The sequence below is a fragment of the Nyctibius grandis genome, chromosome 3, assembly GCF_013368605.1.
Source record: "Nyctibius grandis isolate bNycGra1 chromosome 3, bNycGra1.pri, whole genome shotgun sequence".
In the NCBI taxonomy this organism is placed as follows: Eukaryota; Metazoa; Chordata; class Aves; order Nyctibiiformes; family Nyctibiidae; genus Nyctibius; species Nyctibius grandis.
Genome location: NC_090660.1, coordinates 68,182,207 through 68,206,506, shown reverse-complemented (window position 1 = coordinate 68,206,506; position 24,300 = coordinate 68,182,207). Strand labels below are relative to the sequence as shown.

The 24,300-nt window shown below is 34.7% G+C and overlaps 1 protein-coding gene across 3 annotated transcripts in view; it reads left to right on the top strand.

Annotated features, from left to right (window-relative positions):
* RB1CC1 (RB1 inducible coiled-coil 1) overlaps positions 1-22,361 on the top strand; it is an 84,203-nt gene extending 61,842 nt beyond the window's left edge. For 2 of the 3 annotated variants that reach the window (XM_068396566.1, XM_068396567.1), the window contains 9 exons: positions 3,129-3,288; positions 5,368-5,476; positions 5,590-5,830; positions 9,623-9,674; positions 11,046-11,093; positions 15,066-15,124; positions 17,174-17,310; positions 20,280-20,350; positions 20,702-22,361. In XM_068396566.1, the coding sequence (XP_068252667.1) occupies positions 3,129-3,288; positions 5,368-5,476; positions 5,590-5,830; positions 9,623-9,674; positions 11,046-11,093; positions 15,066-15,124; positions 17,174-17,310; positions 20,280-20,350; positions 20,702-20,779 (955 nt within the window). In that variant the 3' untranslated portion in view covers positions 20,780-22,361. The remainder of the gene's footprint in view (positions 1-3,128; positions 3,289-5,367; positions 5,477-5,589; positions 5,831-9,622; positions 9,675-11,045; positions 11,094-15,065; positions 15,125-17,173; positions 17,311-20,279; positions 20,351-20,701) is intronic. The other variant, XM_068396568.1, reaches the window with a different exon arrangement.
* The last annotated feature ends 1,939 nt before the right edge of the window (positions 22,362-24,300 follow it).

The following is a 24,300-nucleotide window of genomic DNA, read 5'->3' as shown; positions in this document are numbered from 1 at the left end:
TCTAAAGAAGTGTTAGTACTTCGTTATGAGTTCTGTCAAATAACTTAATTTTCAGTGTGACGTTAAAATATATATTGCCTCCTAAGGCTGCTTTTATGCCTTTAATCTGCTGTTAGGTTTTTTTCCCTAGGAATAAAGACACGTTGCGTTTTATCTCCAGAGGGCATATATGTTCTGTGAATCTGTCTTAATATTTCAAAGTCACTGTCTCGCTGTTTGGATTTTGAGTTCCTAAAACCTCAAACTATGTCAGTAATTCGAGTTGTCTTGTTATCCTCACTCAGTCATTGTTTAGCAGTTAACTTGTAATGGTAGAAACCAACTTTTATTTGGCATGTGCCTATATCTTTGTCAAATAAATGTCCTTTTCTTCAAGAGCAATGTTACGTTAGCCATCTGGAAGGCACGAACAGGGAGATGAATTGTTAAATTTGACCCGAGTATTGCACTGGTATCAGGAATTTAGTTTTTGAACTTACATGAAAACTAACAAAAATATGTAGAAGTGATGAAGAAACGCTTGTGACCCATACATTGCCAACATATGAAAATTAATGTTTTGGTTATAATGTGCCTGAAATTTACGTCGTCATGATTAGGAAAGATAATAAAACTGCAAGGCATTTGTAACTCTCCTATTTAATATTCCTACTGTATGTAGTAATGTACTAACCAAGATTAACTGAAAAACACAGTTTCTGTAATGACTTCCTTCTTAAGCAATTTGCTGGTTAGTTAAAAGTTTTATAACATTGTACAGAATGGTAAAAATAGAATAAGAATCCTGACTGCTTTGAAAACTTGAATTAGTTTCTTCCAGCATTGGTATTGTCCAGCCACTGCTGTCAGACCACCATCAGTAGTGAAGCTTCTCTGTAGAGCACACGTCCTCTCTCACAGCTAGGCTTAAGTTAGAAATAAATTGAAATTTAATCCAGCACGAAAATGCTTTCTTAGTGATAAGAGTTGCCTGGATGTCTCATGACTTTTTTCATTCTCTGCATATTTTACTTCTGATTTCTGGAATGTCAAAGGTTGTTTTGCCACTCTGAGGACTTCACTTGGCTTTCAGGGCTCTTTTATTTACAACTTCTTATGTGCTTTTTGAGTGCTCAGCTACTGCATGATAGTTTGAATCTTCAGTATATGCCCATGTGGTAGAACAGTGGTAGTGTTGCTAAATACATCCTTTTATCATCTTACAGTAGAGTCAGTACAGTGTTTATTTGCAAAGGAACCCCAATCTGAAGAAATATGCTTTTGGTATCTTGAAAACACTAAAAAAAAGATAGGCGTCGTCACTATTGCCATAGTTGTCGAGACCTTTGCAGATTACATTTGTAAACCAAATAACTGATATAGTGAAGAGGTTTAAAAACTCATAATGTATGTTAGCGTCCTTTGCAGAATAACGATATCCTTTACTTGGCTGTCATCTGCAGTCAGTAGGCCAGGCAGCCTGTCTGAGAGGCAGATGATATCTGTTTTGGTTTAGGGCAGCTAACAGCCTTGGGTTTCGGCTGATGTATTAATTTGTCTTTTAGATAATCCGGAATAATGGGAGAATGAATTTTTGTTGCTTATAAAGTAAGGTGCAGGTGTACATCCTCTTTACACTTCTCAGACAAACTTATCCTGTGCTCTCTTAACTTGATGGGAGAATTGATGGCAAAACAGAGGTAGGTGATTATGTGGTGGATCATATGGTAATGCAAAGACTCTGTAAAAATGGCTGGAAGTGGTCGTTTCATGGATGCCCAAACTCACATCCAGTATGCAGCTGTCAGAATTTTAGGTTCGCTGCCTCCTCTGTAGTTCAGTTTTCTTTCATATTCTTCATGCTGAATCTTTCTGGTGTCTCTGAGGTTCTGTAGCCCTTAGTCTTAACAGAGAATCTTTGCATTATGAAGCAAGAAGAATTCTTGGAGCATTTCACTTGTGCCCTGCAATAGGACAAGAGGCAGTGGATGCAAGCTAGAGCACAGGAAGTTCAACCTCAACATGAGGAAGAACTTCTTTACCGTAAGGGTTACAGAGCACTGGAACAGGCTCCCCAGAGAGGTTGTGGAGTCTCCTTCTCTGGAGACTTTCAAGACCTGTCTGGATATGTTCCTGTGTAACCTGCCCTATATTGGCCCTGCTCTGGCAGGGGGGTTGGACTGGATCTCCAGAGGTCCCTTCCAACCCCTAACATTCTATGATTCTGTGATTTTTAGCATTAGGAGTTGTGCTTGTGGGTGTTACTATATTAGCACACGATGTTTTGATTTCAGCATAGCCTACCTAACATCAGGAGACCATACCTCAAGGCTGTTCTGACTAGAGAAAACCATTGACACATGTATATAGATGGAGCGTTAGGTTTTGGGGGATTGTCTTTATATTAAATATAATTTTGGTTCAGAGGAATAACAGAAATTCTAAATAACAGTTTTTCACCAAAGTTGCCCAACAAAGGGATTTCTCTGTCCCAGTGTTCTTCAGTGGTGGTTCTTGATAACTCAAGCCCAAACACAGAAGAGGGTAGTTAATGCTCTGGGTTCAGTGTTGGAAAATATTTGGGCTATGTAACAATGCCTGTTTCAAGAGCCATTTAAGGTCTTTATCCTTCTTGCCTCAATGACTGTTGATGTTTTCCTTTCTGTATGATCGTTACTACTGTTCTCACATTCTGCAACCCAGAGTTTTGAGTTTCATATCTGGATTCCTTAGCATCAGATTTATTGCTGAATTGCTTTAATTATGTGAGGGTTCTGGGAGCTTTGAATTTGTCATACTAAGGATCTTCAGGGAGTTGATATGTCATTGTTCCTCTTTTTACCACTTTCCACACTTTCTGTTATGTTAGAAAATGAAAACCAAGATCTTCCCCTCAACAAAATTTCAAAATTAGAGCCAGTGTAAGACACTAAAAAACAGAATGCCCAAGAGTGAGAATTTGGTGAGATGCTCATGATTAAAAAGTGGAATTCAAGATTAGTAATGACTGAATTGGAATACAGTATTTATTAAACATTTCAGAAAAGTGTCTCAAAAAGGAACTTCTGACTTGTGTATGTTTGCTTATTTCATGTATTCTGGGACTTTGTATATGCTGCAAATTTAAAGCCTAAACATTTTCTTTCAAGTCCTCCCACTGAATCATCTGCTGAATCAAGCTTGGTTGCTGAACTTCAAGAGAAGCTTCAGGAAGAAAAAATGAAGTTCTTAGAGCAACTTGAAGAACAAGAGAAAAGAAAGAATGAAGAAATGCAGAACATCAGAACATCGCTCACTGCAGAACAGCAGGTAAAGCTGATTACTTTTTATTGCTTTTGCTCCCGTGACAGTTACGTGTTCTTTTACTGTTTTGAAGTTATTTGCTATGTAACACTTACACATTCTAAATTTGCGCTGTTATCTGGAGCCAGGGTATGATGTGGTAATGGAATCCAACACTTAAGCATTTAAAAACAAACAAACAAACAAAAAACACTCCACCTTAAATATCTGGGAACTGGGCAATTCAGATTAAATTTATTTTATGACTTCTTTTGCTTAAGTTGTTAAGCTAGTGCTGTAAATATTTATCCATTAATCTGTTGAACTCCAGAAAGATATTAGTTGAGTATAATTTAAGTTAACACAAAATTTGTGAACACAAAATTAAATATTTGAAATACTAATTAATTTGGAATGCTACTTAATGGCTTTTAAACTTTATTTGCCTGGGCAGGTGGTATTTGAGGTTCAAAGCAAATGTTATATTTTACTTAAGCTTAGAAGCACTATCTACTCCACACATTGATACAAAGTCATATTGCACTGGACTTATAATTATATCTGTGTACACACTTTTTTTCCCTTCACAACATCTTGAATCTCTCAGATTTTGTAGATGCATCTTCAGTTCTTATATTAAGTCTCTGTTAGTAACAGGTATTATCTACAGCTTTGTTGTATTTAAACACTAAGAAAGAATTTTCTGTTTTAAGCACCTCTACTTACTTTAGCTATGGTAGGATCAAATAAGGACAAAGAGACAGTGTAGTGATCAACCAGCTTGGTGAATGAATGCAGTGAATCACTTGGTGCAGAGAGAAGATCACACACAGTTATAAAGAAAGGAGTACTTTTGAAATTCTTGGACTGCAGACATTAATACTGAAGTGAGACTTACACAGTAAATCTAATAGGAATATTTAATACATTGGTAACTGTAAGATTTCTTTTTCAATCAGAACATGCTTTAATATGCCATTTTCCTCATTATCTAATAATATTATTCAGATGAAAGATGGGAAAGATGAACCTTTTAATAAAAAAAAAGAAAAACCCACATATAAGTGCTATATCAGATCAGTCAGTGCTGAAAGCTTACTGGACTGGCTCTGCTGATCACTGAATATTTTGGGTATTTAACCTCACCCTTGATGTAATTTTTTTCTCAGTAGTTATCTTAGAGGTGTTGCTTATGCTTGTGATGTGTGATAGTGCACAGTGGCCTTTGGTATATGTCTGCATAACAAAACTACGTAAGGTGTGTAGCCTGCCAAATAGCTTGCTTTTTAAGACTGAGAGTTAATAGGCGTAGGTCAAGACAATCTTGAAATTCACCAAAAAAGTGAAACTGTAATTTAAAATATCCTTTTAATAGATGGCTGTTGGTGGTTTTTGTCTGTCTCTTCAGCACAACCATAAGAGTAGAAAGGGTGAGGGCATAATGGTTAGTAGAAGGATTGAAGAAGCAGAAAGATTTGTCAGACTGATACGAAAGGATATGCTAGCCTCTTATGTTCAGTTATTCATGCTATTAGCCAGGATTCTTGTATGACTTCTTCATTAATTAATTGTTCACTGAGGAATTAATGCATAGCTTGAAATGTATTTTTAATTCAGATTCTAGTATATTATTCTAGTTTATTAATAATGATATTTTTCTTTTTTATTACATTTAACATATCTTGATGCAGTGCATCTTTGTCTTAATAACCATTTTAATCCTTAAAGTAACTGTTTTTAACACAAACCGTGCAACTGTTGTACATTAACTGGAATATAAAGCATTATGTTTAAAAAAACCATCAACATACAAATTATTATTTTTAATGATGATTTCTTTGTAATTACTCTACATGTGTATATTGGGCTTGGGGGAATCAGAGGGAGAAAAATAAAATAAAATTAAAAAAAATTATTACAGAGAAACCTCAAAACAAAATGTACAGACTTGTTATCTCTTCACCAAAGTAATATGTAAACAAGTTTAATTCCTTGTTTAATTACAATTTAGGAAACTGAAATGCATTATATCTTTTTTTGTTCTAGTGATGCATTTTGCATTACATTTATATTTCTTATTTCAGTAATACTACTTTCTGTTTTCAGACCAACTTTAACACTGTTCTGGCAAGAGAGAAAATGAAAAAAGAAAGCATAATTAATGATCTTAGTGACAAGTTAAAAATGCTTACACAACAGCAAGAAAAGGATAAGGGTAAGCAAAGTTCTGAAAAAGTATTCGTCTTTTCTAATAGGACAATTCCATTCCCTACAGCTGATCCTTAATGCTGCTGTTATTAAAAGAATTTTTGTTTACTTGTGTCATAGATTTGATTGAAACACTTTCTGAAGATCGAGCTCGCTTACTTGAAGAGAAGAAAAAGCTTGAAGAAGAAGTTAATAAACTGAGAACTAGTAATTTTTCTCCATCAACCTACTCAGCAGCAGGTTCAGAACCTTGTGGAGCCTGCGCAGCTGATATTCCCACTGACACAGACAGATTGGTTTCTGACATTGCAGCTGAAGGGAGAGTGGACTCCACGATGGAAACCAGTATGATGGCTGTGCAGTAAGTATGGGGCATTGTAGTAGAAATACACAAAACATGCTCTCGTTCTTTAAATGTGTGCTTTGGATGTTGTGAAGTACAAATGAGCGTGTTTAACACTCCTTCTGCCTTTGACGTTCTTGCTAAAAATATCCTTTTAAATGTACACATACAATTGTGGTGTCACAATCATCAGAAATGTATGTTTTTGGTGCCTTAGGAGTATGCAACTTAAAGGTGAAACTTGGCCCCGCAATCATGAGATGAAAAAATTGACCTAAGTGTGTGAAATATAAGTCAAACAGGAGAAGAGCAATTGTAATAGTGAATGAGCTGGGTGGCTGTGTGTTATTGGCATATCTTTTGACCAGTGGCTGGCTGCCATTTAAAAACAATCAAACTTTATGCTTGTTCATGTCATGTCTGCTGTAAGATAGTGTAATGACATTCCTTGATAAAGAGGAAGGGGTGATAGGTATGCTTGGTAGAAATTAGGCTGAATCCTCGGGATTCCAAACAAGTGATGGGACTCAGGCTGATTAAGTGGCCTTGATGGATTGATGTTTTGTATTACTGGAGAGAAGGATGGGTATTCAGCATCTCTTTGTATAACCTCTGAATCATCAGTACTGTCAGCTGTGATGTACTGCTGACTTACTAGAAGGCCATGGTGGGACTGGGAAAAAATGCAATAATTTAAACCCTTACTTGAGGAAAACAACTAGGGCAAGCAACTTAAGTGAAAAGTTTAGTTTGGAGTACATAAGATTGGTTCGTTTGTCTTTGGATCTGGTTGATAATCTGGATGTACAATAGATTCAAATAACACTATGTTGATATCGCACACATCTGTTTATCACCCTTTTTGTATGGAGGTTTAATTAGGCAGGGGCTAGTTTGCAAGTAGGTGTCTGAAGTGGGGCTTGAAATATTGGGGTGATTATAGAGATGAAAGGGAACATACAGAGGTTTTTTGCAGTCATCAGCTTCGCTATATTCTGTATTTTGGGTGCCCTACAATAGCAGTTCACTTTGGCATATAACGACTTGCCTAGTAAGTTAAGAGTCTACATGTAAAGCTAGTAGGCTGTGATCTGATCTTGGTACATGACTATGAAGTCTTCTGAATTTAAATAATTCTGACTGTTAAAAAGTTCTCCTGTTGGTTGTTGTCAGGAATCCAGCCTACTGCAGGTGTATTTTCTGGGTTTTTTTTTAATAGTGACTTCCATGAAAATGTACATCAAGTTCAGAGCCTCAATTCTTACTTTAAATGTACCTAAAGTAATTTTGTAAAGACTTTTCTTAATAGTAAAGACTGTCTGATGCTCCAAGACAACAGATTATGATGATGCGTGCAAAAATCCTATTTTTTTTTCAATTTTCTTAACAATTTTCATAAATTTCTCTTAACAAATGTAGAATGTTAGGCTTAAAAATTCTGTACTGAAATGAGCACATTCTGTTACATGTATTTTCTGACTAGAATAAGACAAAATGAATAGCATATGATATGTGTGCATTAAAATAGGACGTATTACTACAAGATACTCAGCTATTATCATGCTTAGTGCAGTGTGAGAATCCATTCAGAATAGATTACTGAGAGAGAATTCAGGAAAAAATGGTGAAGAAGTTTTGTCCCGGGCATTCCAGTTGTGTTTTTTTAACTCCATGTAGAAACTGAGGAAAAATAGAAAAATTAAAAAATATACAGTATGAGTATGTTTCCGCTGTAGCAGCCTAAGAAAACTGAAATAGTCAACATTTAGTATTTTTTACTAATTCATGAGAACCGTTCTTCATGCTAACACTTTCTACCTCCTTGTGGTGGAAGATTGCATTTCTTTAATTCTCTTATACTAGGAATACTCATTTTAAGATCCTTTCCTACCAAGTCTAAGGAAATTTGGATTTGAACTGTAAGGCACTTCTAAATATTAGCAGTCACATGGAATGTTTTCTTTTATGCTTTTACACCTGCAATAGTTTTTTAATAGACTTTTATTACATCAGTTATGATTGCATTGTCAGATTCCCTCTCTTCTAATCCTCCCATAGACTTTCTCATTTGTGAAGCTGATAAATAGTCGCAGGCTGTGTCATGATACCCTGAATAAACAGCAAGCCTTCTTTGTTCTAGTTACCTCAGTACAATGAGATATTTTGGGAGGATGGATCTCATAATTTCTCTCTTATTTCTGAGACTTCTTGAAATACCTGTCTGACTTACACTTCAGAACTGTACAGTGTAATGTTCTGTTCATTTGCATGGAAAAAACCTTATCTTAGAATCACAAATTAATTTCATTATACCCCTAATATGATTAAAGATTTTTTTTTTGCTCATTAAGAACACTTACCTGAATAAACTGGCTGCATCTTTGAATCACTCGCTTGTTGCAGTTTCCACATTTTTACTGTTGTTGAAAGGAAAGCAGAATAACTGACTAGAAGCTCCTGGTTGCTACCCCTTTACCTAGAATCTTCGTGGAAGATCATTAAGGAATTGCAACCTATGCATTTTCTCACTTTTGTGCCACTAGCTTTTTGAACAGTCTCAGACTTCAGCTTACCTTTCACAGAAGTAATGAATCTGACTGGAAAACACAGAAGTGGAATGAGGTTTTGCCAGAGAAGCAAAAGCAGAGTTACTAGATATTCCTACATTCACTTTAATCATTGCCTATCTCAACTGATGCTGCCTAACCCAGAATAATATACCCAGTGCACTAAATAACTTTGTGGAAGCAAGGATGAAAACAGTTGTTGCTTACCAAACTAAACTTGCACTGATAATCAATAAAACACTGAAATACCCTGTCTTTAGAAGGAGAACTATTTCTTACAGTAATCATTCTAGTCCTGAACTCTCAAGGCAGGTTTACCAAAAAAAAAAAAAAAAGAAACTTGAAAAGATAAGCTTGGGAACAAAAAATTTTGGCTCAATGTTCTGAAAGTCAGGTAATAAGTAGGCAGAAATTATTACAGGTTTCTGTTGACTTCTTATTACATGAGAGCTAAACAGCCTTTTAACTGAAATGAAGTAATGATTAGCATGGTTTAATTATAATCTGTTAGTTCTGTTTGACATTTTGCTTGGATTTATAGCATGTTTTGTCAGATTGAATGAATAGATTATACGTCCAAAATCTTGTCCTTTTTCTTTTCTCAACCAAATCAGTTTGAACTCAATATTTTGTTTCTTGCCTATTAACCTGCCTTTAAAAATATATTTTAATTGTATTAGGAATTACTGTCTGTGCTCTTAGGAAATTTCTGATTAGGATGTTAGCATTATCTTATCATGCCCCAGTGCTCAGTTTATCTCGCAGATAAAGGGATACAATTAGCAAGTTCATATTAGTGTCTCTCTACCAAAGAGTCCCAGGGCACTGAGCCTTTAAACTACAAAGATTAGGAAAATACAACATTGTAGAGCTGAACTGTAATATCAAGGGTTAACTGCCAAAGCATTTGGAGCTTATCTTTCATCCTGATGTTTTGAAAATAATGCAAAATATACAGAAATTGCCTCATGTAACTTTATATAATCAGTCACTGAAAATTCACTGGCTTGTTGCAACAAAGAAGCTCCTCGGGTTTAAAGCGGGGAAAAAAAAAAAAAAAAATCCCCCCCAACTTGTCAGAAATATCAATGCTGATTCTTCAGGTATCTTTCTGTGCTGTTCCCTCTGTGCTAGCAAATACATGGCACTCATCACTGAGTGAAGGTGTAGGGGTGGGAAAGATAATTTTTGATCATGAAAAAAATTCATTTTTAACCTATCTGTTTTCTTCTTTCTCTTTTAGTGAGAATGTCCATATGTCTGAAGAAAAACAGCGGATAATGTTGTTAGAAAGAGTGAGTAGATTGTTTATGAGGTTAAGCATTACAACTAAGGACTTATAAATAAATATGTATGTATGTGCTGTGGTCAGTTTTATACTCTGATGCAATATAGTATCTGCAAGGCTTATAAATATCATTCCAGGGAATAGTTTTTCATTCTGCTCATTTCAGATCAGTATAATTCGTTGAAGTAATTCAATGTAAGTATTAATATGTTATGCTTGACCTAGCTTAAAGTTTGTTTGTTCTGTTTATGTAGGCTTCAGTATGAATGTGTCAGGTGTAATATTTCTTCTTAGGAGTGACAGGTCATTGATCTAGGGAATTTCTGTAGCAAAAAAAAAAGGGTTAGATTACTTTTTCAAATTAAGGCATCCAAAGCAGCTGGACAGGAGTTAAGATTGATTTACCTGTTTCTCTTGGAAATGGGTAGTTTCTCCTATTGGGCTGCTATTAACTTAGATTGTTTTAATTCTGCCTGGGGTGCATTATAATCTTGACAGTATTGCTTTGGTAAAAAGTGAAGCAACACTTGTTATGAATGTGCTTAAAATTACAATTTTCTGAAGTAATTGTCATGCTCCTACAGGCTAGAATTGTAAGTTTATACCTCACCTCTGCTCTGCACTTCTCCCAAATACATACCTTAAATTTTCATTTCTGTTACAACTTTTATTTTCAGCATAGCTGTCAATGTACACTGAGTAATTGAACCTTTTTGATGAAATAAAAGCTTTTTTTCTTGGTAAAAGGCTAGATTAACCCTTAGTAGTTACACTGGAACCTTTCAGATTCTAGTAATTTTTAACTATCCAGTCGTATCTAACTTCCACTCCAGTTGCCTTTTTCTTGCCTTTTCAAAGTTGTCCTTGAAAAAAAAAAAAAAAAGGTGTCTAGCTTTCAGCTTTCTAGGATAACTTAGACTAAAATCTGTGATCAGTTAGAGAACATAAATATTTTCTGTTAATGGATTGTGGCACTGTATGATGCAAGTGGCTGGATGTTTCTGACTAGGAGCACTTACATTCTTTATTCTGTCATCTGCTTACAAAGGATTTGTCATGGGTAGAAGCTATAAAATAGTAACCTATTACATTTTTTTTGCTGTTGTATCAGTGAAATATTTTTCTAACTTAAGGAGAAGGATGAGTATGGAGATAAGCATAGTTTAGCAGTGGGTTTTGTAGCACTATGGTGATTGCTAGCCTTCCAATTTTTTTACATGTCTTTGTTTAAAAGATGTTTTGATATTGTTTTAAAACTGAAAGCTGTAGTAAATATATATATTGTGTAAGTAGTCTGGTTCTGGTCATATCAAAACTTCTTAAAAAATGTTTATACCATATAAGGTGTATTAGTTAATCAGATAAGATTTTCTTTCAGACTTTGCAGTTGAAAGAAGAGGAAAATAAGAGATTAAATCAAAGATTGGTAAGTATTTATGGAATGCATGTTTTAAGTCTCATAAAAAAAATAAGAAAAGCTTACAAATGTTAAGTTTGTTAAAATCCAAAAATGTGGTTTTATTAACTTCAAAAACATTCAAAGTGTTAAAGCAAGTGGCAAATAAACCTGATAACCTTTTCAGAGGTACCTCAACTTCGCAGTCTTCTTACGGAAAAGATTCACAGGACTAGCGAGAAAGAGACTTTTTCCTAAAGAACACAGAGCATCCAGGCTTGGGGTAGGGGGAGTTAATTTCAGTGGCGCCATGGCTCAGTTTTTCAACAACAGTAGAGTGAAAGCTACTCTACAAGAATGTAAGAATGCCTGCACATTACGCATAGCTAGGAGTGTTAGCAGTAACTTAGAGATTGTTTTTTGGAAAGCTGCACCTGTCATTTTTTTAAGGTGTGAAACTTTAATTCTGCTGAGCAACTGGAAATACAAACAGCCATTGTCTTAAACACTCAAATAATAGCCAATGCCTGTGGAAGGAAAAAGAATATAGTGACAGAGTTCCCTTGATTCCTGTGCTGTGAATCCTTCTCCTTTTATTTATCTACAGTTTATCCTTACTAGCAGGTCTCAAACTGAAGTATTAAAAAAAATTCTGTGTGTATGGGAAACAGACATGTCCTTTGGTAGTTTTTTGGTTGGACTGGCTGTGGAGATCTTGCTTTCTTTAAGTGACAGGTGATACCTAGGAGTTTGGTAGGAACTGATATCTGTATAGTTACAAGTTAAATTTCACAGCAAAAGTGTTTAAGTTTCTCCAGTAGGAGCTGCCATTTTTCTGTCTGTGATAGGATTGAAATTTGGTATATAATTTACTCTTGCTACATATTCAGGTATGAAATTGCAATTTTTTTCAAACACTTTCCATTCTGCATTAAAACCTGTACATAATAACCCTGCTAGTGCAGGGCATAAGAAAGGATTGCAAGACATCTAAAAGCATATTTTATAAAAGGATTTTTTTTATTCAGAATGTCAGTGAAGTGCGCAAAATGTATTTCAGTGTAGTTTTTACAATAAAACTCAAAACACACTGGGCAGTCTTCTAAACCTCTGTAGATTTCCTGAATTAAACTCTTGATCTCTCGTAAACTCAGAGTAAAATGAAATTGAAGAAAACACTGTGTTGTACAATACAAATACAAAATTCTTTTTGTTGTTATGGTTAATACCAAGCCATGTAGGAGAAATTGGCAGCTCATTGGTGTCTAAAGCAATTCAAAACTGGTTTCTAAATGGGCATAGGGACATAATCTCTTTTCACTTTCTTATAATTTTGGTTATTTCATAGATGAAATCAGTGATTTTTATTTCTTGTCTCTTCATCCTTCTTTCTCCCCCTGCTCCTTCCCAATACACTTCTAAAACTGAAATATACATCAACATTTAAATATCAATATTTATTTCTATTGAACTACTTCAGGTAAGGAACACAGAAGGGGTTCTGTACACTAAAAGAAAATCCTTTCAGGTCACTGGCTTTAGCAGCAAAACTTGTGGGTTACCTATGCAAGTAACAAAAAATAAAAAGGAGCTTCTTTTAATACCAGGAATGTTATTACAGGATTTTTGTTATTTTATATAAATTATTAAGAAAGGAAACCTTTTTTTCTGTGTAAAGTCTATTAGAACTCTGCTCATAAAAGATTCTTTACTGAGTTTTAATTGAAATATTCTTAACATTCTAATTTGTTCTGTTTTTCTTGAAGTTAGAAATTAATGAAAAATACAGAAATGAAGCTAGTCTGCATTTTAATTTAACATTTATTCCAGTTTTAAAAAACAGTAAGAAAATCTTTCTTCTTAACATCTGAAGAGAACTCTCAAACACTATGGCGAAAAATCTAAGCAAATTATATGCATTTGACAACTTTCATATTAGCTGCAACTTTTTCAAGACAGAAAAGTACAGTGTGAGTAAGTCAAAGAAATGTAGTTTGTAAAAAAAAAATTATCTGAAGTTGGACCCCATAAAGAAAACTACTGAAAGTGTTATCAGAAGTTGAGAGCTTTTTGTGTTGTATTGTATTAAATTTGGACTCATTCTTTGAAGAAATGAAGAAAATGAGCTGTGAATAGGCTCCAGGCTCATATAAAGGCAGGCTGATACTGTTTCTTGGGAAGTGGAGGGGAAAACTGACAATAGGAAATATGCTGTAGGTAACAATATTTGAATTACAGGTGAAAAATCATGTGCTAAACTTGGAAGTATGAGTAATCTAGATTTTAATAGCATGTATAAATGGCCCAGGAAGTAGGAACCTATGGAAAAACTGCAAGACCTCTAGTCAGTTACTACAGGGCAATTATGAATTGTCTTCTGTAAGGAAGTTACCAAAGGGTAATGAAGTGTATACTTTTACATCAGATCAGCTTCTCTGTCTACTTGTCTGTATGTGGGCTATGTACCCCTTTGTAGATATAAAGTAGCATTACCCATTTTAATTTCTTATTATCACAGTTACTGTAAAGTGTATGTACACTTATTTTTAGATCTAGTTTATCCTGTTGAAGTTGGTTCATGTGCTAATATTAATTTAAATAGATTTGAAGGCAAATATCATGCATATAGGATATAAGAATTATGTTCAAAACCTTACATAATTGAGTCTTTATTTGGTCTTAGTAAATTTGACTCCAGTTTTACTCCAGGAAGTGCTGCTCTGTCTATTGAAGTAAACTTTAGATTATGCAACAGTCCTTACTGAGAGATCATATAGAGCTCAACATCCAGACTTTAACTGCAATAAAATGTTTAACCTCCAGTGTTTTATCATCAGCTGTTTTTAGAACATCAGTGGCTTCTGTGTTAGTAGGTCTTGTGCATGCTTAGAACAAATCTTCACTGGCACTGATCTGGAAAGCACTTCTCAGTTTTAAATAATAAGGGGGAAGTCAGTCATGTAAGAAATTTCATAATCAGAAGTACCTATTTAACAAAATGTCACGGTTTAAAGCTGGGCTGGCTATTAAACCTGCGGTAGATGCTCTCTGTTATCCCCCCCCCTCCCCCCAGAGGGAAAGGGAAAAGGGAGAGAGACTTCTGGGTTGGAAAATTAAAACAGTTTTAATAAACTATAATAATGAAAAAGAGTATAATAATAAAAATAGAAATAATCAAATATATACAAATATATACAAATATATATACAAAACCAAGATTGAGCTCCCCTGAAGTCAGCCACGTCACCCCTGGCACTGCAGGGCAGGCTCCGGGAAGGCCCAGGCTGGGCCTAGCGACGGTCGAGAGCTGGATTCAGGGATGCACGGATCGGGATCGGGGGCAGCAGGAAAACAGACGGAGTCCTCCTTGGACACCGGCCATAGCAGAAAAAAGAGCGAGACCCTCGTGATCCCCTCCCTTTATACCGAGAATGACGTGTATGGGATGGAATACCCTCGTTGGTCAATTTTGGGTCACCTGCCCTGTCTGCTCCCCGCTGCAGCTGCGACCCCCCTTCGGCTCTTCACTTGTAAGCAGTGAGGAATTCAGCAGTGACCTTGGTTTCTCTAAGAATAAGTACAGCAAGAGCCTTACTGCACAACATCCCTACCGGTACCTCAGCGATAACTACAAACTTCGAGCGTTATCAGTCCTGGAAGCAGACACTGTCTGCAAACATGCAGTTAGTTTCCGAAAGTGCAGTTACTTAGAGGAGACTTAGCTGAAAGTAAAAATCACTGAAAGGAAAATCGGCCTGGTTTAGGCCAAACCAGGACACAAAACAAAACAAAAAACCAGACCAACAAAAACACAAACAAACAAACTTGCTACAGAACAGGATGACAGAAAGGTATGCCGTTTTCTTGAGTGAATATAAGATCTCCAAGAATAGACACTGTTTGAAATCAATAGTAAATTATTTATCTTAACAATATTGTTACCTGCACTGTACATTTCATCATAGCTTGCCAATACTTTATAGCTTCTCTCTTTTTTAATAGATGTCCCAGAGCATGTCATCAGTATCCTCAAGACATTCTGAAAAAATAGCAATTAGAGAGTAAGTACTTGTTAATTTTAATATAAACAGATGTATATGCCTTCAATAATAAGTATGTAAAGAATGTCACCATTCTTCTGTTCTTGCTCTGTGGTGAAAAGATATATGGGTTCTCTCTATAGTTTAGCTGTCAGTTATTGAACTATCACAATTGGGCATAAATCAAATTTTATAGACCCTTTTTTAAACAAAAAAAAGCCTTTCTGAATTCTGTATGTTGGTGGCTTTCTTGAATTCTGTGCCTTTCTTTACACTGTTCATAAGGATAATACCTCATGGGATTTCTAGAATTCTCCCAGAGTTTTCTTTTAGATTACTTTTTCTTTATCTGCTAAGAAAAAGTAGAAGGAATCCTGTTCACCTTGAATGAGTGTAGTGCTCTTATATTTCAAGAGAAGTTTTACCTTCATGAAGTCTTCAAAATTTTTTGCTTACCTTGACAGAATGAAATAAACTCAAATGTTTTGTTAGTTATTATCAATCTGTTAGCAGCTGCATCTAGAATTGTTGCTGGAAAAAGAAGTATTAATTTTTGCAAAATACGAAAGCTACAGACAACTGTTCTTAAGTAATTTATCAGTCTGATATTCATTGAGTAATATTAAAAAATCTTTTTGAAAAGAACACCAACACAGATTATTCCTTAATGTTTTCTCAAGTACACCAAATTGCATTTTTATTGTAACAAGATCAGTATGTGCAGAATCAGCTTTTTCTGTGAGCATCTGAATATTCTGCAAATCTCTTGGTAGTCTTTGGTGAGGAAAATGTTGTGAAAGAAGAATTCATCTGTCCAATAGAGATTACTTTGCCTAAGTCTGTATATTCTGTCATCATAGTAAGTCCAGGCACAAAAGCTTGGAGTATTGTCTATTTAATGTGAAAGTGAACTTTAAAGAAGATGAACTAAATTTCTCTCTAGATTTACCTATTTATCTCTGACTATGTATCTGCAGTCTCCTTTTACAGAGAAGAATTTTCCCCTTTCTTTACCACTTCCTCCCCCATCCCCATAGTAGTAGTAATATTTATTCTTAGAGCCCTCTCATGGTCTAATGCTTAATTTGTGGCTATTTTAGACTTCATTAATGGGTAAATTTACTTCCAACACATTTGCACTGTGAATCAGAAGCTGGAGACAGAAAATGTTCTCTGAATTCTGTTACTGTAACTTGGCATGAGAACTTGATGGCTTCTTATGTTATCCTGGTGTCAGGAAGAAACAGATTTTTTTGAAACTTTTTATGTAAACTGAAAGAGGGTAGATTTAGATTAGGTATTAGGAAGAAATTCTTTACTGTGAGGATGGTGAGACACTGGAACAGGTTGCCCGGAGAAGTTGTGGATGCCCCTTCCCTGGCAGTGTTTAAGGCCAGACTGGACGAGGCTTTGAGCAACCTAGTCTAGTGGAAAGGTGTCCCTGCCTGTGGTAGGGGCGTTGGAACTAGATGATCTTTAAGGTCCCTTCCAACCGAAACCATTTTATGATAAATCCATTCTATGATAAACTTCCCATGGTTTTTCTTTTACTTTTAACCCTTCGATCAAAGATGAACACTTCATCCTTTCTTTGTCCCATGTGCTTAAAATTTTAAGTTTGAATAGCTACATAAATGCTTTGCTGTATTTTTCTGTGTTCAAATTGACTTCCGTTTAAAACATCAAAAGAGTGTTTGTAAAGACTGGTACAGTGATCATTACCATAAGTATTGGTAAATAAAAAAAAATATAAAATTGAAATGTTAGTATTTTGTTAGTTACTTCTGTTTATATTTTAAAGCAAAACTGTCAGTTCTTTTGAAAAAAAAATTTGAGCTGATGGATGTAGAAGAACATTTCAAAAACACTTTTTAAAAGGTAGAGCGTTTTATTGAGTTCAGAAAAAATAAAATGTATGTGAGGTTAGCATAACAAGTAGAAAAATCTGTGCTGCTGTTCAGCTAAGTCTCAGTCTGTGCAATACTTGGGTAAAACTTGTAGTGTAATTAATGTAGTTTTAAGCTTCTATGCTTTGTTTCGTTAAGTACCTTAATTTTTTTTCCTCTCCAGTTTTCAGGTTGGCGATTTGGTTCTCATTATCTTGGATGAAAGGCATGACAACTATGTATTGTTTACTGTTAGTCCAACCTTGTATTTCTTGCACTCAGAATCTCTTGCTGCACTGGATCTAAAACCAGGTGAGTGTGGTAAGTGTCATATTACTTCCAGTTATTATCTCCTCCTACAAACAACACTCTTAATTTTCTAACACTAAGTGATTTTATAAATATATATGTGATAAATATGAGAACCATGTAATATAGATAGCTTGTCAGCTATCTTTGTATCTTTTGCTTTTTTTGATGCTAAGCATTTTTCAAGCCAGAATGTTTTAAATAAAAATTTGACAGAGATGTTAATATCTTGGAAAAATAGGGAAAAATATCTGCATCTTCACAGTAAACTGTAAAAAAAAAAAAAAAAGAGAGAGAGAGAGAAAAAGCTAATTTTGTACACACAGAGAATATGTTAACATGTCTATGAGGAAAACATTCCCATCAGGCTGCTTAGCTATTCAGTAGCATGAATAGTAATGTATACTTGTGTAGGTCTCAGGCCTATTTTTGTGTGGATTTATGTTTTCAATGGGTTTTTTTGATGAGGAAAGTAAATACAAAACACAAGGTAACATTTCTGTCAAAACTGCATGCTCTATTCTTATTTTTTAATACCTGATTTTATTATGTTGTTTGAAGATTGTATTTGGATAAAATTTGTGTTCTCTGTAGCTGATCTTCTGCAAAGTGACTGGAATTTATGAACCCAAATACATGTCTGAAATAACAAAATGTAGACCACATTATGTGGGGATTTGAAAGCAATGTTCTTGCTGATAAAATTTTTCTACCCAATAAAATGGTGTTTAGCAGGACTCATAAGTTTTCAGAGAACAGTTTCTGTATGTTTTACTTATGTTCAGGTTGATGGCACAGTTGCTTTTTTCCTCCCTTAATCTTCAGGTTATTTGTTGGCTGGTTTTGGTCAGCTATGTAAGCTTAGCTAAATTGAAGTATTAATCTTTTTTAAATGAAGAAAAATAACAATGCTTTGCACTCAACTGTGTGCTACATGAAATACATTCATGTAGACGTGTTTAAACTATCACATGTAGTATTTTTTGCAAACCCACCATGCTCCCAACTTTGCAGAAATGTCTAAGAACATTCATCAAAAGGAAATTTTGTATTAATTCTAATTTATCAGTAAAAGTTCCTACACTATTGCATGTCAGAAGCTGTCAACTTATTTTCAATGAGCAGGGTCATTGTAGATTTCAGTTATGATGAAAGGTGATAGCTCTTAAACAATTGTGTAGTCTCCAGAAGACCACCAAGCTCTAACTGAATTCTGAGACTGCTGAAGGATCTGTGCCATGCGTGTTCTGCGAAACATACGGGAAGAACTCCTATCTTACTTACAGATGTAATAAATTCTGAAGTATGGTATTAGTAGTGTGTACATAACTATGTGAAATTGACTTTCTTACTGTTGGTTTACATATATAAGGTAAAAGCCATGTCAGTTTGTATATTACTCTGAGTGCACAATTCACTGACCTGTCTGCTTGAAATGGACTCAGCTTGTTCCATTCCTTACCACTTGCTAACCAGAGTTAATCTCAAATTTGACAAAACTGCACATAAACACCAAGACTTACCATTTGCTTTTGGAAGACATTTGTCTCTAGCTCAGTACTTCAGGAAACCATAAGTTGATTATATTTCTGCATCAGGGAAGTGGGGAAAATTAAACCCAGACACTAGTACTATTTGTAATAGATTAAAATTGGTGTGGAGCTAGGTACTGCAAATTATTGTTTTAAAGGCTGCCATCTAAATCTGACCTTTTGTATCAAAAAGTACATATCAAGTTAATAATATTCTGTATAGATCCACCTACAGTATTAAGTGTCAGGGGTCTAGGCTATCGTAGGTTGTCTCTGCCTACATTAAGAGGGCTTAGAATGCTGTGACAACACTGAAATTGGTTGAGGACTGCATAGTCTGTGTTGTCCCTTATATTTGGGATATGGAAGTTTTCAACTGCAAATGTAAGGAAGAAAACCCTGCTTCTTTTCACTCTCTCTGTTAAATCAATAAAATCTTATCAGCCAAGCAAATTCAAAAAGACTTAATTTTTTTTGTAATTAAATATTAGTTGTAGAGCATTCAGGCCAGATATGAATACTTTGCACTGATTTGTAGGAGTGTGGAGAACAGAATGTGCTCCATTATCAATAGCCAGATTAATCTTGAAGGGTAAGATGGAAATTTAAAACTCTGGTTCTTGAGTGACTCATGTTCTAGTCACTGGATACAAGATCTCATAAATAGTCATGCTATAAAAGCATTGATTTTAGTATTATGCAGAGCGTATGTGAGCTGTTCCTTCCGTCTGTTTTGATGTTTTCTTCATGCTGTGATTAGTGATAGAAAAGAGCAAAGCAAGTAAAAGGGATACAATTTATTGGAATATGAGACAAATATGCATTTCTTTACTGTTACAGAAATGGGTACAAGGTGTAAATTTATTTATGCCCACTGTTTCTCTTTTGATCTGTCAGTTTATTATTGAGCTTTTTCACTTTTATCCTTACTGAACAGTATCAGGTACTCTCGGAAGACGGCAACCAAAACTAGCAGACTTGTAGAGCTTTAAAATCACTATTTATGAGTAACTAATTTCCATCACTAATACAGAAAAATAATCGAATGTTTCAGTAAGGGCAATAATAATAGCTGAGTACAGAAGACTTTCTATCCTTTGGAATAGTTCAAGAAATTCTCACTTTAAATCAGACCGAAAGGTCAGGCTTGGTTGACGAGAATAATTTTGAATCATTAAATGAATTTCAGTTTTGATTTGCCTTTGTCTCCTCTAATGTTAACTTTTAAAATGAAATTTAAACTGAAAAATCAGAGTTTTTGTTTGAAAATGCCAGTGACCTGTCTTGCTATCTAACTGTTTAATTTTTGTTTATTTATTAAAAACAGGTTTTTGAGGAATTTCTGCTTTCAATGAAATCATTTTAGCAAATAATCTTTAACCATATTGAATGTAATATCCTGTTACCTGTAGTTGATTACCTAAAATAATAAATATATTGTATCTTCAGCTTCAGGTGCATCTAGGAGACCTTGGGTGCTAGGAAAAGTGATGGAAAAGGAATATTGCCAGGCAAAAAAGGTAAGGAAATAATAATGGAAAATCATCTGATAAAATTAATAGAGAAAAAAATCAGATTTATGTTTGTACCAATTGTAAAAAGTACTCTCTGCATAATAAGGGAGATTAAAATTGTCCTAGATTTTGCTGTTCTTGCGCTGTTTTTGTCAGTGAATAGCAACAGAAGGGGAACTAGGAAAAAAAAGTGAGTAGTAGGTTGGGTAGTTGTGTCCATACTGCTCAGAACCTTGCCAGGCTCCAAAGGGTCTCATAAATGCTGAGGGGTGGGAATCAGTTTCTGCTTAAAAATATAAAAATCAGAGGAATAATCCCACATTTCTAATGTAATTTGATTTTTTTTTTTTGTTGTAGGCACAAAACAGATTTAAAGTTCCTTTGGGTACAAAATTCTACAGAGTGAAAGCAGTACCATGGAACAAGAAAGTATAACACAACAAAATTTTAGTTCATTCTATCTCCGTTCTTTTTTGACTTGTCCTTCAGTGCTCATTCATCGCTCCAAATACCAGGCCATCTTTTTATACTGAGGTCATGTGACAAGATACGTCATTGATGTACTGCTTTTACTTTTTAACAGGTCACATTTTAGAAACGAGAATTTCATCAAAAACTCTGGCCCTAAGTGTTTCAATTTTTTTACCCAGATAACTTTAGGAGTGTGGACCAAATGAGTTCATTTTCTCAAAGGGCAACCACATGAAACATGGTTTGTTAGCCATGTTAATTGCCTGTTAAATATACATTAGCTTGTATTTAGATGTTAAATGTTAGTTACCATTATTACCAGCATATGTCCTTTTGTGAAATCATTATCAAAGTACTTGCACTCTTTAACAGATTCTTTATATGTGTAAAATTCATCAACTATTTAAAGAGGAGTGTTCATTGCATGCAGATAATCATATAATTTTTCTTCAACATGAGTTTGCCTCAGTAGATGAATAAAAATAACTACTGCAACTTGTTCCATTACATGAAAATGCTCTTTAATGTTAAAAAAAACCCCTTGTCGTTTGATAGACTGATTTTGAAAATCAGTCACAGTTAGATCTGCAATCTTCAAAAGCACTTTCGATGGATTGATCACACAGATTCTGAAGGGAAGACACCTGTGCTGTTTGTTCAAAGTGAAGCACTTGTTCTTCTCAACAAAACAGAAATCTTGTATTAATCTATTTAGAAAAATCATATTGATGAAATTGTATTTCATGGTTGAGTTTCAGGAAAAAACTCATTGTACATTAACCATACAAGAGTCATTTAAGTAACAAATTATTGTAATTGTAAAAGACATGTAGAATTTTAAAACAATAAAGATTTGAAACTGTATGTGTTTGAAGTATTTGTGTGCCTTTTAAATACTATCTATAGTATTTATTTCATGTTAATCTGTTGCAGCTTCTCTCTGATTCCTCCATCAGTTTCATTACGTAGAAATACCTAAATTTTCTACAAGAGACATTAATATTCAACAACATTCAGGAATTAGAATAATTACTTTGTAACTATAAAAAAGAATTTAAGTAGACAGATATTAATTTTACCAGCATATTAAATGGATAAATGACATTTTTCAAAATAGTTGTACTGGCTAAATTTTAAAAATGTAGTCTAACTTATTTTATTTTTTAAATAACAGTATAAAAAGTTGTACTATAAATGTGTAGCCAATGGAAAGTGAACTTCTGGATTCAACTATGAGCTGATGTCTAGGACATAATCTGTAGATTTATTGAACTGTGATTTTTCTTCAGAAGGTGTGGAGTAGAGGGGGAAATGAGATAAAGAAATGATCACATGAAAATGTCAATACTTCTGCACAGATGTTGCAAATAATATTCCTCCAGACTAACCATTCCACTTGAATACACAGAAACTTCTGTATATGCTTTATTTAAAATTCTGTTCCATAACAATTTTAAGTTCAGATTTTTATGAAATGCATGGGCTTGTAATTGTATCACACCTCTGATGAAATAAATCTAAGACAACTGATCTCTGGAAAACAGAATGTCATTTTGTCAAGTTGCATTCTTACCTGATTGTTGAATTTGCTAGTTGATGTACTGACTTTTTGAAATTACTTATCAAAAAATGTGCCTTGTTCTTCGAGAACATTACCATAGTTGAGTACTGCCCAGTGTCAAATATGTAAATAAGATAGATCTATAGAACATGTTTAAAGCAAAAAAAATCATGATGCAATTTTTTTTTTTATCACTGAATTTTTGGCCTTCAACTAAATGGGAATTCAGTTCTGTCTGCATTTTGGTGCTGGTTTGTTCCTTTAGTCAACTGAGTCACAAGTGGTTTAAGAAGGTGCACATGTAGCATGATTCATCCTTCTAAGATGCGGAGTGTTTAGAAGCCTCGGTATCTTTTACCCCACTGACAAAACTTTCCCAGCCTCAGATAATCTCCCTACTGCTGTGAGTATTATTTGTCCTTCAGGGACTAATTATCTCCCAGAAGCCACCTGGCTTTGCTAAGAGGCACAGAGTCCTTCCATTTCTGGGAGGACAGTTACTCCTTGAGTAGCAGCAACGGATCTGTGTAGCAACATGCAATCCAGCACTATAACGTAAGACCCCACTCTGTTACTGAATAGTCTACTTCAAAGATAAGTAAAGGTCCCGCAGAATTTTCTTCATGGAGGAAAGGATGTGTTTATCAAGTTCTTCCAAGTTGTATAAAACTGCATATTTGATGATGCTCCTGCAGGACTGTGCACCTAGAAGCAGCACTCCTTTTTGGGCATACAAAAATTAAAGTGTTTTTCTGACACTCTAATCTCATTAAGCAATGAGGCCTGTGTGTCTTGCTGCTCTGTGTGGATGACATACCATGAAGTTAGTTGCAGACTCTGGGATGGTGTCCTGAGCGCAGAAGTGAGGTCAGTACAGAGCTCCAAGCTGAGAAAAAAAAAAAAAAAAAAAAGTCAGAAATTCTTTCATCTTTGTAAAATATCTGAGCTTTCTAGTCTCTGTTTATTGTTGCCCAGATTAAAATATATATATATGTATTTAACCTTATATGTGGACAGTAGCAGTTATGATTTATGGTGCTATAAAAGTTGGCTTGATTTCTAGCTTGAGATAGACAAAGGCGTGACTGACATTTATGCAACTCAAACATGAGCAATATATGAAAGTGAACTTAGGAAGCACCTAAATAAATTGATTAAAGTAAAGCACTGTAATGCAAACTATCAGGGAAGAAAAAGTCCTTCCCTGCTGATAATCTGCCACTTAAAAGAATACCAGGATATATCTGTTATTGTTACATGACATCGTATTTTTAAAATATAAATAACCAGCAATGGCTTTGGTTTCTAGGAATATTTGTCATGTGTTTCATTTTATAATCTTTATGTATATTCAAAATGGAAATTCTGTCAAACAAACTCCTAACATAATCAGTAATGATTCTGAACAGTCATTGAAAAAAATGTAGTTTACATATTTTTTGTATGTCAAGCCTTACTAGTTCTTGAAAGTATGCTTGTTATGTGCCACCTATGTGTTTCGTCTTGCTCCATAATAAAACTTTGTATATAGCTATATAATTTGGATGAGGAGCATATTCAGAGGGGATGGTGGGAAGCTGGAGGATAAATTGGATGATCTGAGATTTCTCTAATTCTTTTGTGCAGTGGCATGTTGAAGACCTACTGATTACTAGAAAAGCCTCTTGTGCTACTGCTAATATCTGTTTATTCTATAAGTCTGTCTTTAGACAAAGGCAACTATATTTGTGAAGTGCAAAAAGGAACATGAATGGTAAAGAAAGTTGATTGAAAGTGAATGTTATCCTGCAGACTTAACACAAAAAGGATGTGATAATTTAAAAGGGATTTTTTTTTTCCAGTGTTCTCTGAAGCCTATATCCATTTGTATACTCTCAGAAGCATGTGGCTTTTTGCACTGCTCTGTAGTAGGTCTCAAGTCAGG